Source organism: Diadema antillarum, unplaced genomic scaffold (genome assembly GCF_040938485.1).
Source record: "Diadema antillarum isolate AM-2024a unplaced genomic scaffold, OU_Dant_1.0 seq00000035_RagTag, whole genome shotgun sequence".
NCBI classification, from domain to species: Eukaryota; Metazoa; Echinodermata; class Echinoidea; order Diadematoida; family Diadematidae; genus Diadema; species Diadema antillarum.
This window is the reverse complement of record NW_027271149.1, coordinates 1014653-1030899: the sequence shown is the minus strand read 5'-3', so window position 1 is coordinate 1030899 and position 16247 is coordinate 1014653. Positions and strand designations below refer to the sequence as shown.

At 38.4% G+C, this 16247-nt stretch overlaps 2 protein-coding genes across 2 annotated transcripts; one reads left to right on the top strand and one right to left on the bottom strand.

The window, feature by feature from the left end:
- LOC139725334 (uncharacterized) lies at positions 1–3449 on the bottom strand. Its single transcript, XM_071636421.1, has 2 exons — positions 3193–3449; positions 1–1799 (listed from the first exon to the last, which is right to left on the bottom strand). The coding sequence occupies exons 1-2, from the start codon at positions 3423–3425 to the stop codon at positions 1154–1156; spliced, it is 879 nt and encodes a 292-aa protein (XP_071492522.1). The 5' UTR covers positions 3426–3449; the 3' UTR covers positions 1–1153.
- Positions 3450–12820: 9371 nt separating this feature from the next.
- LOC139725365 (uncharacterized) lies at positions 12821–14832 on the top strand. Its single transcript, XM_071636451.1, has 2 exons — positions 12821–13104; positions 14187–14832. Exons 1-2 carry the CDS (start codon positions 12821–12823, stop codon positions 14830–14832), a joined length of 930 nt encoding a protein of 309 aa, XP_071492552.1.
- Positions 14833–16247: the final 1415 nt, after the last annotated feature.

The window sequence follows — 16247 nt, the reverse complement described above, 5'->3', positions numbered from 1 at the left end:
ACTACCTCCTCGCCACAAGCCCGCGTAGCTTGCCCGGAAAGGTGTGACACGGCCTTTACAATGTTACTTCATAGAATCAAGTATGAACATTTCTGATACTCATAAGAGAGCTTCAGACTTTCATTATTCTCAAAGTAAATCAACTTATTCATCTTATTCTATTTTAGTTAAATAATACATATTGGTGTAAGTTTGTGGGGTTTCATTTTCTTTTTAGTTTCACGACATTGATACACACAACAAAAACAGTACCCCTCTTATCAGAAATAGTGCAACTTCGATACGTTTTTAACCATATTATTAAGAAAGGGTATTCCTCCCCTTAATTTACTAACCTATGTGTGAACATGAGAGCTAACAGTTGAACGACGATGAGTACGGACAGAAAAAAAAAACCACGCAAAATTGTCACTTTTCAAAAGTCACATTTGAGGGTCTGCGAAAAATCATATTTCTGTTGAATGAAAGCTATAGAAATGTCGCTATAGCGACTGGATTGCATGCCTCCGTTATTTCACACTATTCTCCCGACAGATGTATAGAACATCTTGCTAAATGTAAGACACTTGTGTCATCACTGTGATTGGAAAATACATGTAATCACTACCTGTATACTTAGTACACCAATTGTCATGACAACATTTTCAGCCATTTTCAAAATATGGACAAAAATAGTGAGATTTTTTGCATTTTCTCTTGACCTTTGACCCCATGGCCCAAAGTTTTACCTACATAATTATTGTGCAGTGTATACAAATTTTATAAAGTGTATTGCAGTCAGTCGTTTCTGACGTACATCTCTGGATGGAGAAAATAGTGTAATTTCACCATAAAGGAGTGTAATTTTAGCACCGTAACCTAAACTTTAACCTCATGACCCGAACTTCCTAAGAGAAAAGTAAATCATTGCAGGCATGAGTTGTATACAAGTATTGATAAGTTTCATGAAAATTCCATAAACCATTTCCGAGACTATACGGAGGAAAAAACTTACAATTTTGGCATTTTCATTTGACCTTTGAACTTAGCCCGTTGACCCCATGGCCTAAAAAATTCTCCTGAGAATCTTGTTTGTCGTGCTTTGTTAATCTCTTTGTATGCACGCATAAGTAACAGATTAGTTTGCTGAGATTAAGAAACATTTGTTGTCATTCTACACAGTCAATCGATTTTCATACATTTCCTGATAATACGGCATTGCCTTCTCTGCATAGGCCTTCACGTCTTCGGTAAGCTGGTCCCACGCTGGAACGGCCTTTGGCGGAGTAAAATGTGTACTTGACAAGGCTACCGCGGCAAATGCCGTGTTGACAGGTTCTCCAGGATTCGGCACTATCCATTTACTGAAGACGTCTGGAGAGGCATCCCAGCTGAGAAGGGACTCCGAGTAGGGGAAGCCCATGGCCTCGCAGTACTTTGGTAAAATCTTCTCGGGGCTGTTCAGTAAGTCATCGGAACTGAAAACAAGCGTGGAAGGGTCGACCTTGTCAAGTATGTATTTCCAGAGATTGTGATGACGTTCGAATGCAGCATCGAAGCCATTTCCATCGTCGTATTTCCGCAAGTCGAATGAGCATTCGTCTTCTTCGTATCTCAGCTGATTGGCGGCTTGCAGACTTCGGAAGAGACCTTTTCTGAGGGATGCGAATACCAAGATTGGATGGCGGATGAGAAAGGCGTGCCGGTATCCTGTCGGGATATATTGCCGTTGTCGTTCTGACCACATCGCTACACTTTCGTCCTTCGAGAACACATATTTGCTGGTGGAACTCTCGAGACCTCTCTTGATAGTTGCATACCTGTGGAGAAAGACAGATGAATATAGGACCTATTACAAAGGGTTATTATTGTTCACGCCGGTTGAATTCTATACCGGTATAGGTCTGCCTGAATTAGACTTGAAACGATTAAAACTTACATTAATTATTTTATCAAAACATCTGATCAACTTCATCTTGACTTTAGTATGACCTTATTGAGGACGTAGGATGCTCTATATAAGAGTTTGAAATATCATTTTTGGTGACTTCTGGTGATTTTCATCGGTAGGAATATAACCTTTTATGAATAAGGCTGTCGCTACTTCATGGCGATCAACTTCACTCTAATATTTATCTTCAAGGCGAGTGAGGTTTGGATTCTCTGCAAATGACTGCTCTTTGGCAGGGATACTTAAACGTGTATTTCATTGCCTGTTTGGGGGAAAGGCGAATTTATAGGCCTTGATAAAGGCGCAGAAGATAACCAGGGTCTTTATGATGATGAATGATTTCAATAGTCATGGCTCTGCAGAAATTAATAGGATGTGATACATAATGACAGCACAGTTTCATAGAAGACATATTAGAATAAACAAGCAAACAGACAAGGGATACATATCTATGCACACATCTATCTACATATACATTGACTATGTAAACAATCGTCAATGTTAATTAAAAAGGTAGATTTCAAGGTCTCATTATTTCAAATCACCAGTTTTGAATATCAAACTAGAGGACAGAGGAATGTGAAAACTTGCTTTTCCAACGCCAGATCAAGTCTTCAAGGGGAAAACATGCGAGAAGGAAAAAACAAGGTCTTGTAAACCTTTTATACAAGCGATTAATTCGCTGTGATATGACTTTGGATTTGGTTTTCATACACTTATGATAGATCTTACCACTTTTTAGACTTTGCATACACATGATACAAGGTGATATAATTCTTATCTCAAAATGTAAACATGCAGGCACTGTTATGGCAGACTTATATGTCTATCCAATAGTCCATTAGTCTCTGTATAAGAGTTAAAGAGACCATGCTTGCGATACGAAGGTATTCCTACAGACAGAAGCTGTTTTAACAATTACATTGAATTAAGTGCAGGAAGAGCATATAAATCGGGACAAAACAGCAGAAGTATATCTCAATACCCTTCTAGCAACGAAAATAATTATGTCTTTCTCAATGCAGTCAGACACGTGGATCGTGGGAAAATTCCCAGTTTTTGTTTTGTTACTCTTTGGTACTTGCAACGAATTTATATTTCAAAAGCCTTAAGCTTTTTATTATATATGTCGGGGGAACGTTTGAATTTGACCCATTTGAGTTTATGACATTAATCAAAACACGGAATGTCTATAGATTTACTCGTGCATTTATATGGTTTATAGTTCTTGGATAATGAAATATGACGAAAATTTCACTTACGCCAATCTCTCTGGAATTATATTTTGACACATCGTCTTGGCACACACCGAGGAAATGACAGATTGGTACTTTGCTTCATTACCATCGTAGCTCATTGGAACCTCCTTCATCCCCAACATCTCCATTTCTCTGTGGGCCATGTGGCAGTATAGGAACGGCTCCCCCCAAATTTCACATTCGGGAACACCGCTCATGCACTTTGCAAACGCTGTTGAGATAGTTCGCGGAACCATCCACAAGATTGCGCGACCGCTTGTCGAAGGATTGCTGGAAGGCATCATCGCTGCCGTGAATGACGTCGAGGTCCTCCTGCCACTACTTTTCTTTACTTTTATCTATAGTCGCCGGTGGTGCCACACAGTCTACTTGTCGAAAGATGAACGCTTTGCAATGAACTGAAGGGTGATCACAAGTCGTTAATAACAGCAACGCCAATACGGATAGCCTCGGTTTTGGTGCGTTAACTTCAGCATGCTGGACTATGAAAAGCCAAAACTGTGCATATACTAGACACTCACCGTACGTTAGGTGAGGGGATTAAAGGCAACCTATTAAAATTCTGGTACATATACTCTGGGTTGTGCACTTTATTTCTTTGTCCATGATGACTTCTGCTGACATGAATAGGTCTTCACATTACAAATTCAGGAGTTGTTTGACTAAAATAGGTAGGCCCCTACTGTGTATCAAATGTTTTATCATTTGATACTAATCTCCATCATAGCTCTAAGCTTCACCTCAGACAGTCTTTCTTACCTTCTGTGATGGAGCATAAAGTCAGCTGAAATATATTTAGCAACCAAGTCTGTCTGTGAGTGCGCGCTCTCCGTGTTCAATTTTTGTTTTGCTTTGTTTTGATACCGCCCATTGTCAAGACTCCTGAAGAAAGCGTGAGACGCCGAAAATTTGAAAAATCAAAAAACTTATGCTTTATTGGCCAAAATGCATTACCACTTAGTGTCTTCATTATATATATATGTATATATATATATATATATATATATATATATATATATATAACTGGTGGTATACTGCTTTTCAATCCATCGAATGTTTTCCATATAGCAATGACCATCTGTAATGGAAAGGTGTTCAAGACCGAGTGTCTTGCTATATATCGTGAGTCTGTGCACTTTAGTCAAGGTATCGATTGGCATTTGCACTTTATTTCACCTGTTTTTTAGTTGATGATATCACGAAATGCAAGAGAGTAGCTATATGTGTAGGGGCAAAGTTCATTGTGGACAACACTGGGTTGCTTCAGAGAAAAGGACGATCAAAATCCGATTTGCATTTTGATCCTGATCTCAAGTCAGTATAGACAGCATGAATGTCTAGCCCTAATGGATGTCACCGCATGGACCTTCAACGCCAACATTTGGTATTTTACCTGAATCACCACAGTGTTATGGTAAGGAGTAATAGTGCCATAAAAAGAGCAAATATGTCACTTTCCGGCTATAGATAACACTGAAGTTTCCTAAAATCACGGAGCAGTATACTGTATGATTTAACATAATAATGCAAGTGTATACATTTCATCACTCTTCATAATCTTTCTACTCTTTATAGTCACACCTCGGTATTGTGAGCAAAAATACAAAAAGAAAAGAATAATGTCGTTCTAAGGTTGTAGAAATCAAGTCCCCTAAAACTAAATTGAGTTTATTCCGAGCTCTCCAACCGCTTTCAGACTTATGTCTGAAAACCTTCAACAGTTTTGGCTTTCCGTAGTACATCGAGTTCATCGAGTTCATAGAGTACATAGTCATAAGCCAATACAAAGGCATCACATGGTTGGCCTTAACATTTCACTGTAAAAATGAGCTAAGAATAAAGCTAAAATGATTGTACAAAATACGCGAAAGATTCACTCTTTCGTGTTCCATATCTCAGTAAACCAACTCAATGCACCCATAGTCGTGAAACTGTGTAAACAAAGTTAAAAGGGGGTAGGGGATGAGCTCATATCTGCTCAGAAAGACTGTATGAGTTTTCACCACTCAAAAATCATGATATTCTGAAACTGCGCAGAAGTTTATAGCAACCTATACTTTGTCAGAAATCGTGTCTAATCTCCAAGTGAGGCGTATTTGTAAACAGATTCATCCAGTAGACGTATAACTCTATCGAGATTCATGTTCACACCACACCTAATTAGTGTTCTTTACAAGTTTTTTTTTTTTTCTTTACAAGTTGGTATGGCATATATCTTCCCCAAAATTCATGTTTATATCTTTGGTATGATACGACAAAGTGATTGAAATGGAGTTGTTCCACTGCTGCTGCTGCTGCTGCTGCTGCTGCTGTTGTTTATGCTGTTATTGTTACTATTGTTGTTGTTGCTGTTGTTGTTGTTGTTGTTGTTGTTGTTGTTGTTGTTGTTGTTGTTGTTGTTAAGCAGCTAGGTCGTCGTTCAATCTTGTTTGGTTTTTTTATTTCCTTCTAGAGAACATAACAAAATAGAGGTTCCTATACGAAATGATCTTCGGTACACAATAGTTGACTGTCCGATGATAATCTGTCCGATGATAATTAGAGGTATTTAACAAATCTAAAGCATCTATACATATAGTTTCAAATCAAACTTGTTACACTTCTACATCCACATGCTCTGAGGAAAAAAAGAATGAGGTTAACAGGTTCACTATAAATTATTTATTGATGTGAGACCTGAACTTTGATCTCTACAATGAGGTTAAAGCCATTTTCGCTTTTCGTCGGATACCTACGCTGAAGTTAGCAACCTAAAATAATTTAGACCTTAAAACCCAGGATAACCCACCCGTACGTATTCACACGCATTATGTCCCGAAGCTACATTATTCAGTAACAGATGTTCAACATGCATGCATTTACAACGTCAAGGACTCCGCACACCGTATACAGCCACGTTCAACGAATACGTTGTTCGTGTGCGTGCATTTCAGATTCGGATGATAATAGCGTCATCTTGACCTTTTGCACCTTTCTTCCCAAACTTTTTTTTTTCTTCATGGGGAAACTCTGTATAAATGTTGCCAGATGAATATGGCACAGAGGCAAAATCGGAGAATAGCAGCATAGCCTTTGAACAGTTAAGTAGGTTAAAGGGATAGGCATGATGAACAAATAAGTGAGTGCCGTGGTTATGGTATAGCGGGAGCAATTGTTATGCTCCTTTTCCTTTTCGAAATCGCTGAAAAGCGTTTTTACTTCTGAGATGGCCTAATTGTCTGCTCATAGTACTCCACATATTGGTCAACGTGCACGCCAAGAGTTCTGATGTATAAACTCAATGCATATTCAATTCAACTCAATTCAGTTCAGTTTAATACAATCGTTTATCTATTTCCATCAAGAAAAGAATACATGATACAAAGTAGTACATGTGTCAATTTGACTTTCATCCAGTTGGGAAGGACGGATCATTGATCACAATACAAAAATATATGCACGAATGGTAAAGCATATAGTGAAAAAAGGAGGAAAATGCACATTTTGCCATTGCAACAAAAAGATGAAGTAATCATTCAAGAGCTCTTCAGAAATGATATGAACACATAACGGATATGTCGGATTTCTGTCAAACGAAAGACAGTTCAACAGGAACAAGAAAAGACAGCAAGGATACTATTGCAACTCAATGGTGCATCGTATCATTGAAAAGGACCTAGACAAGGGTGGACAATTTCAGATAAATCGGTTTGAGGAAAGTAATTCGATATATATATATATTTTTTTTTTCAATCTTGATAACGTGATCACTTCACTATTCAAAGCTGTAGCTGTAGTAGCTCCATGTTTAGAGTAACACAAAATTCATTAATATGAAGTTGACCGTGCTATGATTCGCACACGAGGGGCCTTGATTATTATTTTGTTCGTTTGTTTTGGTTTGTTTTCACGCATAGATGCATGCAGTAAACATAGACAGCATGCAGCGGTCGTCATATACTAAATGGTTTAGCCTATGGTGTTATTTATTATCAAACTTCGCAGCGATCGCGAGGACCCTATTAGTCCAGTCAAAATAGGGTTTCACCCACCACTAATTGCAACAGTATGAATTCCACTGCAGTGCAACTTGTTATGGGCTCCTAAACACCATACTAAAAGTCCCAAGAAATCCAATGGGGTAAAGTGGCTAAATTTGCATAATATGCAAATTAGCTCCATAATGATAAAAATACAGTGTTTCCATGAAAACTATGCTTCTAGGTTTCAGATTGGAAAACCGAAAGTATTTTAACATATGTTTACAATGTCAGCTAGTGCGATGCAAACATTTCCATGGACATGATCTGGGCCTCATTTGCATAATATGCAAATTAGCTCCCATAATGATAAAAATACAGTGTTTCCATGAAAACTATGCTTCTAGGTTTCAGATTGAAACACCGAAAGTGTTGAAACTTATGTTTTCAATGTCAGTTAGTGCGATGCAAACATGTCTATGTACATATTCTGGGCCTCATTTGCATAATATGCAAATTAGCTCCAATAATGATAAAAATACAGTGTTTCCATGAAAATTATGCTTCTAGGTTTCAGATTGGAACACCCAAAGTGTTGAAACATATGTTTGCAATGTAAGTTAGTGCGATGCAAACATTTCCATGTACATATTCTGGGCCTTATTTGCATAATATGCAAATTAGCTCCAATAATGATTAAAATACAGTGTTTCCATGAAAACTATGCCTCTAGGTTTCAGATTGGAACACCGAAAGTGTTGAAACATATGTTTGCAATGTCACTTAGTGCGATGCAAACAATTCCATGTACATAATCTGGGCCTCATTTGCATAATATGCAAAGGGTACCGAGCCAACGGAATATTCAAATGCACCAAAGTGCCCGATATGAGCATATCAAGAGTGTTCAAATGTGACATTTCAGTTTCTCTTCACCAAAACAAACTTTTCAGCATTAGAAACCTAGCATGAATAATTTTAAGCGAATAATAGTTTGTTATCAGAAAGATAATGATAGCTTATCCATTAATTACGTAGAATCAAATAATATAAACAACTGTCAACATCTATAACTTGTCCAATTTTGTAATTAATGAACTCTATTTGGAGAGGTGCTTATTCGAATCTGGATGATTCAGCTCTTGCACCCTTGAGGGTTTTGAGATATTGAAGATAGCACAGTCAAAGGAAACTCTGTGGGTAGTGACCAAAGTTACCCCTATCGATCATATCCCCACGGCCATTTGCAAAACATGCATCAACCAACGCGATTTCCGTTGTTCTAAGCGTACAAGATTTTTTTTTTTTAAAGTCGTTTGGCCGTCTAGCAAAGACTATTTCTATGAAAGTATATCTTTAAAAAGTGGTGCACATGAGTCAAAGCGACTCGGAGGGAGGTACCCGAATTTATCCCTATACCCTCACAGCCCGGTACAAAACACAGTATATACACGTGAATACACCCTCTATAACCCTCTATAACGTCCTTTTCGTTTCATTTCCATTAAATTTCAGTGGAAGTTATAGAAGAATTATTGTTCTACAATATCTATAAGATGAAAAGGTGAAATCCTAAAGGCAATGAAAAACATGCAGTATATACAACAGCGAAAAAAATGTTCCATGGGTACATGCCTCTGAAAAGTTCTTCCGCCTGTCTAGCACATACTCTTTTATTTTCGTAAAATGCAATTCAGGTAATACAGGAGACGTTGCTTTACAATATCTATATTGTCAAAAAGTTGGACATTCAAACGCAAGCCCTTGGGAAGTGCCCAAATCACCCATACCTTGACCTTCGTGGTCCCAAAACAGGTTAACAAAACATGCATTATATGCCAAAGCAAATTCAGTTGTACATGCACGTAGAAAGTCGTTTTGCCGGGTTGTAAATTAAAACACTTTACTTGATTTTTAAATGGTAGAGACACTGCTTTACAATATTCATATAGTCAAAGGGGTGCACACTCAAAGGCCACCGAGTGGGATGTGTTCAAATCATCCAACCCCCAGGGCAATATAGGAAACATGCACTATCATTTAGCACGAATATGTTCCAATTTTCCAACGGTTGTACAGCAAGTGCCCTATTGTTTTCAAGAAATGCAATATAATTAAAAGAAGAAAAAATTGCTCTACCTTAACTTTATTGTCAAAAGGGTGAACATTTCAAAGCAATCCCTTGGGAAGTGTCCAAAATTACACCTCCTCTCAAGCCCCGTAATTACAACACACGGATACTATGAACGCAAATACTGACGTTCTTTGGTACATGGTTTTAGAAGTAGTTCCGGCAATACAGCTACACACTTTTATATCGATGAATGTCGTGGAAATGATAGAAGAAGCATTGCTTCACAATATCTATTCAGTGAGAGGATGCACATTAAATTCCAATCCTGTGGGATGTGCCCCAAAGTACCCCACCCTCACGGCAATATAGAAAACATTGAATATCATTAACGCGAATATACTATATGTTCCAAACGTACATGTTTCAAACTTCGATCATGCCATGCAGCATGGGCACTTTTGTTTTCAAAAATACATTGTAGTTAATAGAGGAGACATCCCTTAACGATATCCATATTCTCTAAAGGGTGAACATTAAAGGACAATCCCTTGGGAATGGTCCAAAATTACACCTACGCTCACGCACCCTTAAGACAAAACACAGATATTAGCAACGCAAACACCGTTGTTCTAGCGTGGATGGTTTTAAAAGTAGTCCCGGCAATACAGCGAATACACTATTTATCAATGAAAAGTTATGGAAATGATAGAAGAGGCTTAACCTTACCAGATCTATACAGTGAAGAGGATGCACATTAAATGGTAACCCTGTGGGATGTGCCAAAAATATTCAACCTTCACGGCAACTTAGAAAACATATAATATCATACAACGCGAATATGTATATGTTCCAAACGTACATGTTTTCAAAATTCCATCGTGCTGAATAGCAAAGGCACCTTTGTTTCCAAGAAATGCAACTAATTAATAGAGGAGACATTGCTCTACAATAACTATATTGTCAAAAGGGTGAACATTCAAAAGTAATCCCTTGGGAAGTGTCCAAATTCACATCTACGCTCACGCCCCCTTATTACAAAACACAGATATTAGCAACGCAAATACCGTTGTTCTAGCATGAATGGTTGTAAAAGTAGTTCCGGCAATACATCAAATACAATTTTCATCGATGACAAGTTATGAAAATGATAGAAGAAACTTAACTTTACAAGATCTATACACTTAAGAGGGTGCGCATCAAACGGCAACCCTGTGGGATGTGCCAAAAATACTCCACCCTCACGGCAATAATAGAAAACATATAATATCATATAACGCGAATATATATATGTTCCAAACGTACATGTTTTCGAAATTCCATCGTGCCGTATAGCAAAGGCACTTTTGTTTCCCCAAAAAATGCAACTAATTAGTAGAGGAAACATTGCTCTACAATAACTACATTGTCAAAAAGGTGGACATCCAAAGGTAATCCCTGGGGAGGTGTCTGAATTTACACCTACGCTCACGCCCTTTATGACAAGATACGGATATTAGCAACGCAAATGCAGTTGTTCTAGTGTGAATGGTTTTAAATGTAGGTCCAGCAATACAGCAAATACACTCTTATATCAATGAAAAGTCATGAATATGATAGAAGAAGATTTGCTTTACAAGATCTACACAATAAAAAGGGTGCTTATTGAAGGGCGACCCTGTGGCGTGTGCCCCCGAAATGCCCTTTATCCTCTTGGCAATATAGAAAACATATAATATCATATAACGCGAATATATATGTTCCAAAAGTACATACTGTCAAAATTCGATCGTGCCTTACAGCAAGGGTATTTTTGTTTTCAAGAAATGCAATGTAATCAATACAGGAGACATTGCTTTACAATACTTACATAGTTAAAAGTGATGCACATTTAAAGCGGCCCCTTGGGAGGCGCCCAAAGTTACCCCCTCAACCCCGCGTCCCCATATGCAAAACGTGCATTGTGCCAACGTGAGTACTGTTGTTATGAATGTACTCTTACAGTTACCGCTAATTTGCATTTTATGTAAATTATTTTTGTACGACCAATTCGAAAAGGCATCTATCGTGTTCACTGACCTACAAAATATAAGTTTATACATTTAAATCTTTAAAATTGGATAACGGGAAGCTGAGATCTGTCAATTTCCTCTCATTTCAGGTGCTAATTTGCATATTATGCAAATTTTACTAAATTGCCCCGCTGGATTTTTTGGGACTTTTAGTATGGTGTTCAGGAGGCCTCAACGACTTGCTCTGCAGTAAAATTCCTACTGTTGCAATTAGTGGTGGGTTACCCCCTAAAAATCGCTAGATTGACTGGACTATATACAATGAGTAATTTGATATGAATGGTTTTATTCATAATCGAACATCGCAGCCCTATGGCTGAATTGTGAAAGTAATTCCCATCGATACACCAATATTGCATGGCAATACGTGTAAATATGATTTTGAATATATATAATCCAACAAAAGTGAGTACACCCCACATGAGCATTTGAAAATTCGAATGTAATTTTTCAAGTTGTTGATTTTAAATAACAAGTCTCACAGAGATTATAACATGGACCTGGCGATAGGAATTGAGGCAAAAACTAGTATTCATAACCTTAATTATGAAATATATGTATGCATATTTCATGAAAATAGTGGCAACAAAAGTGAGTACACCATGTGTAATATTTGCATTGAAATATGATCAAATCTGGAGTTTTATGGCCCAGCATTTGCCATAATTTTCCTAAGCATGAAAAACATGTTGATATTACATGGTAGTGACATTGAGTTTGTGTTCCATGCATGTAACTGCTTTTCTGAAAAGTTAGCAAGGGAGTCAGTTGCATGTTCGATGATTTCTCCTGACCACACTAGTCACACCAGAAGTAATGCACAGAGGAATACAAGAATTAAAGTGAGTCAAACCCTGACCACTCCAAGAAGTCATCAAACAGGAGTGAAACACATATAAAAGAATGCAGAGGGGCATTATAAGGCAGTGCCATGTCATGTCAACATGTTGCTTTTGTTTTTGTTTTTGTTTTGTGCTAAGGAAATTATGACTAGTGCTGTTGACCATAAAACTCCAGATTTAACCATGTTTCCATGCACATATGACACAGGGTGTACTCACATATTTTGTTTTCATTATTTTCTCAAGTATGCATAATATTTCAAAATTAAGGTTATAAATACTAGTTTTCTGTCTCAAGTCATATCATTCAATGTCATTTTTACAATCTCTGTGATACTTGGGAGATAAAACAAACAATTTAAAGAATTACATTCAAATTTTTAGATGTTCACATGGGGTGTACTCACTTCTGTTGTATACTGTATATCAATAGCAGGATTCCGAGGAAAAAAATCAAGCCTGGTTTTAATAAACCTGATAGTTTTAACAAGCCATATCGACCAATAATCTGAGGTTCTCGAGAAGGAGACGTAATACACAAACTACGAAATTACCTCGCTGTCCTTTGGTCAAGTGGAAAGTCCGAAGTACAGTGTGTTTCATAGTCATAAAACAAATAGACATATGAGATAGCGTGGGAGCTGCTTCACAATATTCTTTAAAAAGGCCAGGGATGCGAAGTTGCATTTCCATCACAACTACGGCACGATGACTGAAACTCCGACTGTCATTCCCCCAACGGGAAGAGCGATTTTGTGGATGACGCCGAGGATGATTTCGACGGCGTTTGCAAAGTGCATGTCGGGAATCGCCGACTGCGAAGTGTGGTTCGAACCATTCGTGTTCTGCCATGTGGCTGCTGCTGCAATGGTGGCCGAGGGGATCCGAGAAGTGCCGATGAGCTACGAGGGCAACGAGAGGGAATTCGGGTCGATCTCGTCGAAAGTGGCTGAGATGATTGCGTCGACAAACGTCGTCCCCGAAAGACTGGCGTAAGTTGGCGTAGTTCTATAAATTTAGTTTGAACGACTATCAGCCGTTTACTTACTATATACTTACTTTGCCATGCGACGCATGCGCATATTTTAGCTGTATTTCATGCTTTGATAGGCCCATCAGTAGGTGGCGTGATTCTTCAGATGCACTGATGGGCAACCAAAGAATTATATATTGCTACAACTGTAAAATACGTGGCATGCTAGACCAAGTACTGACATGAGTTAGCTCGAAAGCGGATGGATTTTATACAACCATGGCCACTTTGACAAATTGATTGAAGGGAACTATCTAATTCACATGATGCTTTCGAAATTTCATAATAAGGATTGTTGCGTTCATTACAAGTTGAGTCCCTGCTCTAATATGTCTTGATGACAACCGAAATGCCGGTAACAGCAGAAACAATTTGATCTGTAGGGTCAAATGGGGGACTACATGGACGCACTTTATCGTCATCTCTAAAAATGTGACCACCTTTGGACGAGGCCGCTGCCACGTCCGTAATAACGTATGTTCGTTTGTTTAATAGGCTATACTCGAGCAAAAACACGCACACATACAATTTCAAGTTATTGACACAAGATGGCGTTATAGCATTTCCAAATCCATACACAATAAGTAAACATGGCACTTGTACAATGTACTATCACTGACGTTATTTAGAGCATACAGCCTATCAATAACAAAGACAGTCAAATTCATCTGTTAGATGCTTAGTGAACATGTACGTATCTGAACATCTTAATGATGAATAGAACGAGAAAGAAAACGAGAAAACTATGCCAACTTAACGTCGTGCAAAGGGATAAACCTTGCCAGCAGCCTTGGATTTTTATTTAATGCTATCTTTTCGTTACATCTATCTTTTTGTTACGTTGGTGCTGTAGAGCCACAGAAAGTGAAATTGCCAGAGACGTCTTTCACCGTTCAAGGAATTTAGAACAGGCAGGGAAGGAACAATGTGGAGTTAAGACTATCATAATGAAGGATCAACGAAGAGGTCGCGTTAGAAAATTACCTCAAGGATGACAGAAGCTTCTCATGATCCAGGATTGATTCTGTTGTTGTTTTTCAGGTTTGCAACCATCCAGAAACGCCTCGAGGATTCGCCAAGCAGATACGTCTTCTCAAAAGACGAAAGTATCGCTATGTTTTCCGAGTCGCGACGACAGTATCTTCCAAAGGGATATCGTCACGCCTTTATCATTCGCCATCCAAGACTTGTCTACGACTCGTTTCGGAAGGCCGCTTTCAGGGCGTCGAAGCTTAACGGCATACTGAAATACAACGAAACCGAAGATACCTTTGACCTGCGCAATTACGGCGACGGATTCGATGTGGCCGACACGTTCAGACACCACCATGATTTCTGGCAATACATTCGACAAAACGTCGATCCATCACCCCTCGTGATCAGCTCAGAAGATCTTCTGAACAACCCGGAGAAGATTCTGCCGAAGTTCTGCGAGGCCATGGGCTACCCTTACTCCGAGTCCCTCCTCAGCTGGAACGCTTCTCCAGACGTCATCAAGACGTGGAAGTGGCCAACTGCTCAAGAATTCTCGAACCCATCATTTCTGGATACTTCTATCAAGAGCACCCACTTCGTTTCCCCGAAACCGGTACCGGCATGGGAGGATCTCACTGAAGATATTCGGGAGATGGCCAAGAATGCAATGCCCTTTTACGAAGAGATGTACATACACCGACTGATTGTTTGAAAGCTATAACCCACGTCTCCTGATACTTCCAACATTTTCCGCAGTAACAGCCATGTCTTGTACATCCATATCATTTTTTTCCCGTAATCATTTAGCATCGACCCCTCCAATGTCCTCCGAGCTAAGTGTCCAAGGCTTGATCTACTTATCAATGATTTTTGCAAGATTATACATTCGAGATTATCTCGTTGAAATAAAAATCATCAAATTTGAGGTTAAAAACCGAGTCATGATAGGTTTCAAGTGAATTAAAAATTAACCAAAAATAACGAAGGGGGAGCAACGGAACAAACTATCAAAAAACTAATTCATTCATAATTCCTGTTTATTCTATAGGAGAGGACATTCATTTCCGAGAAGAGCAGTGAAACGAAAGCAAATTGAATATAACAATGCTAATATAATTAAACATAATTATACATTAACTATTCTTTGAAAAGGCAGATACCTCATGGGTCGCATAACCAGGAAGGTGAAGCTATACGCCCTATATGTGATTGCATCATATCAGCAGGATGTAAAGATACGATTTGATCATGATTGTGCACTGCGGGTTCTCTCATGCCAGACTCTTTGTGGGTTTTCGTGTCTTGTTCATGAAATCTTCCTTGTTGTCTCGTTTGCTAGAAACAAACAAACAAACAAACAAACAAAGGTAGATGTCATCCAAATCAAAGTATGTTGGTTTCTTAACAGATATTTCAGGCCATAATGCATCTTCTTGTTCCTCTCAGTTTTGATAGACCTACGCACAAAAAAGCAACAACACCAACTAAAATAAAAGCAACCAAAACAACAACTCATTTACAACAACAAAAACATGAGCAGTAGGTGCTTAGGCAAATCTAAAATTTTATAACATGCAGACCGTGCAATGACGGTTGTGTTGAGGTCACTTACATAATGTTGGCCCTTTATTGCGACTTTCTCGTATCATTTCGCAAAATTCAACATATTATTTTCATCAGTCCCGTACATTTTGTATCACTGCCTGTCTTTGCAACTGAAAAAAGTAGAGTATAAAATTTGTGTCGATTTACGGTGTGGTGTTTTTTTTTTCTCTCGAAACAGTGCTGAGTGTGAGACGGAGGGATATGCATGCAGGGAAGAAGATCAGTTGCAAGATTAAAGTCATCATTAGTTATCATCTTTTAATATTATGCATAATTACAGCGGTCTTAAGAATATGATGGACTTGACGCAGTTCTTGTTATCCTTTTTTTTTTATTCTGTGTCCACCCAAGGTCTGAAGAAATCATGGAACACTTTGAGTATGACTCGTCCTCACCTTTCTTTGATAGCTTCATATCGATATGATCTATGATATAGATGACACCAATATTTCATTACAGTGTCATCAGGGTCATAAATAAAAGATATTCCGGAAAAAAAGTTACGCCACAGTATGGTATTTA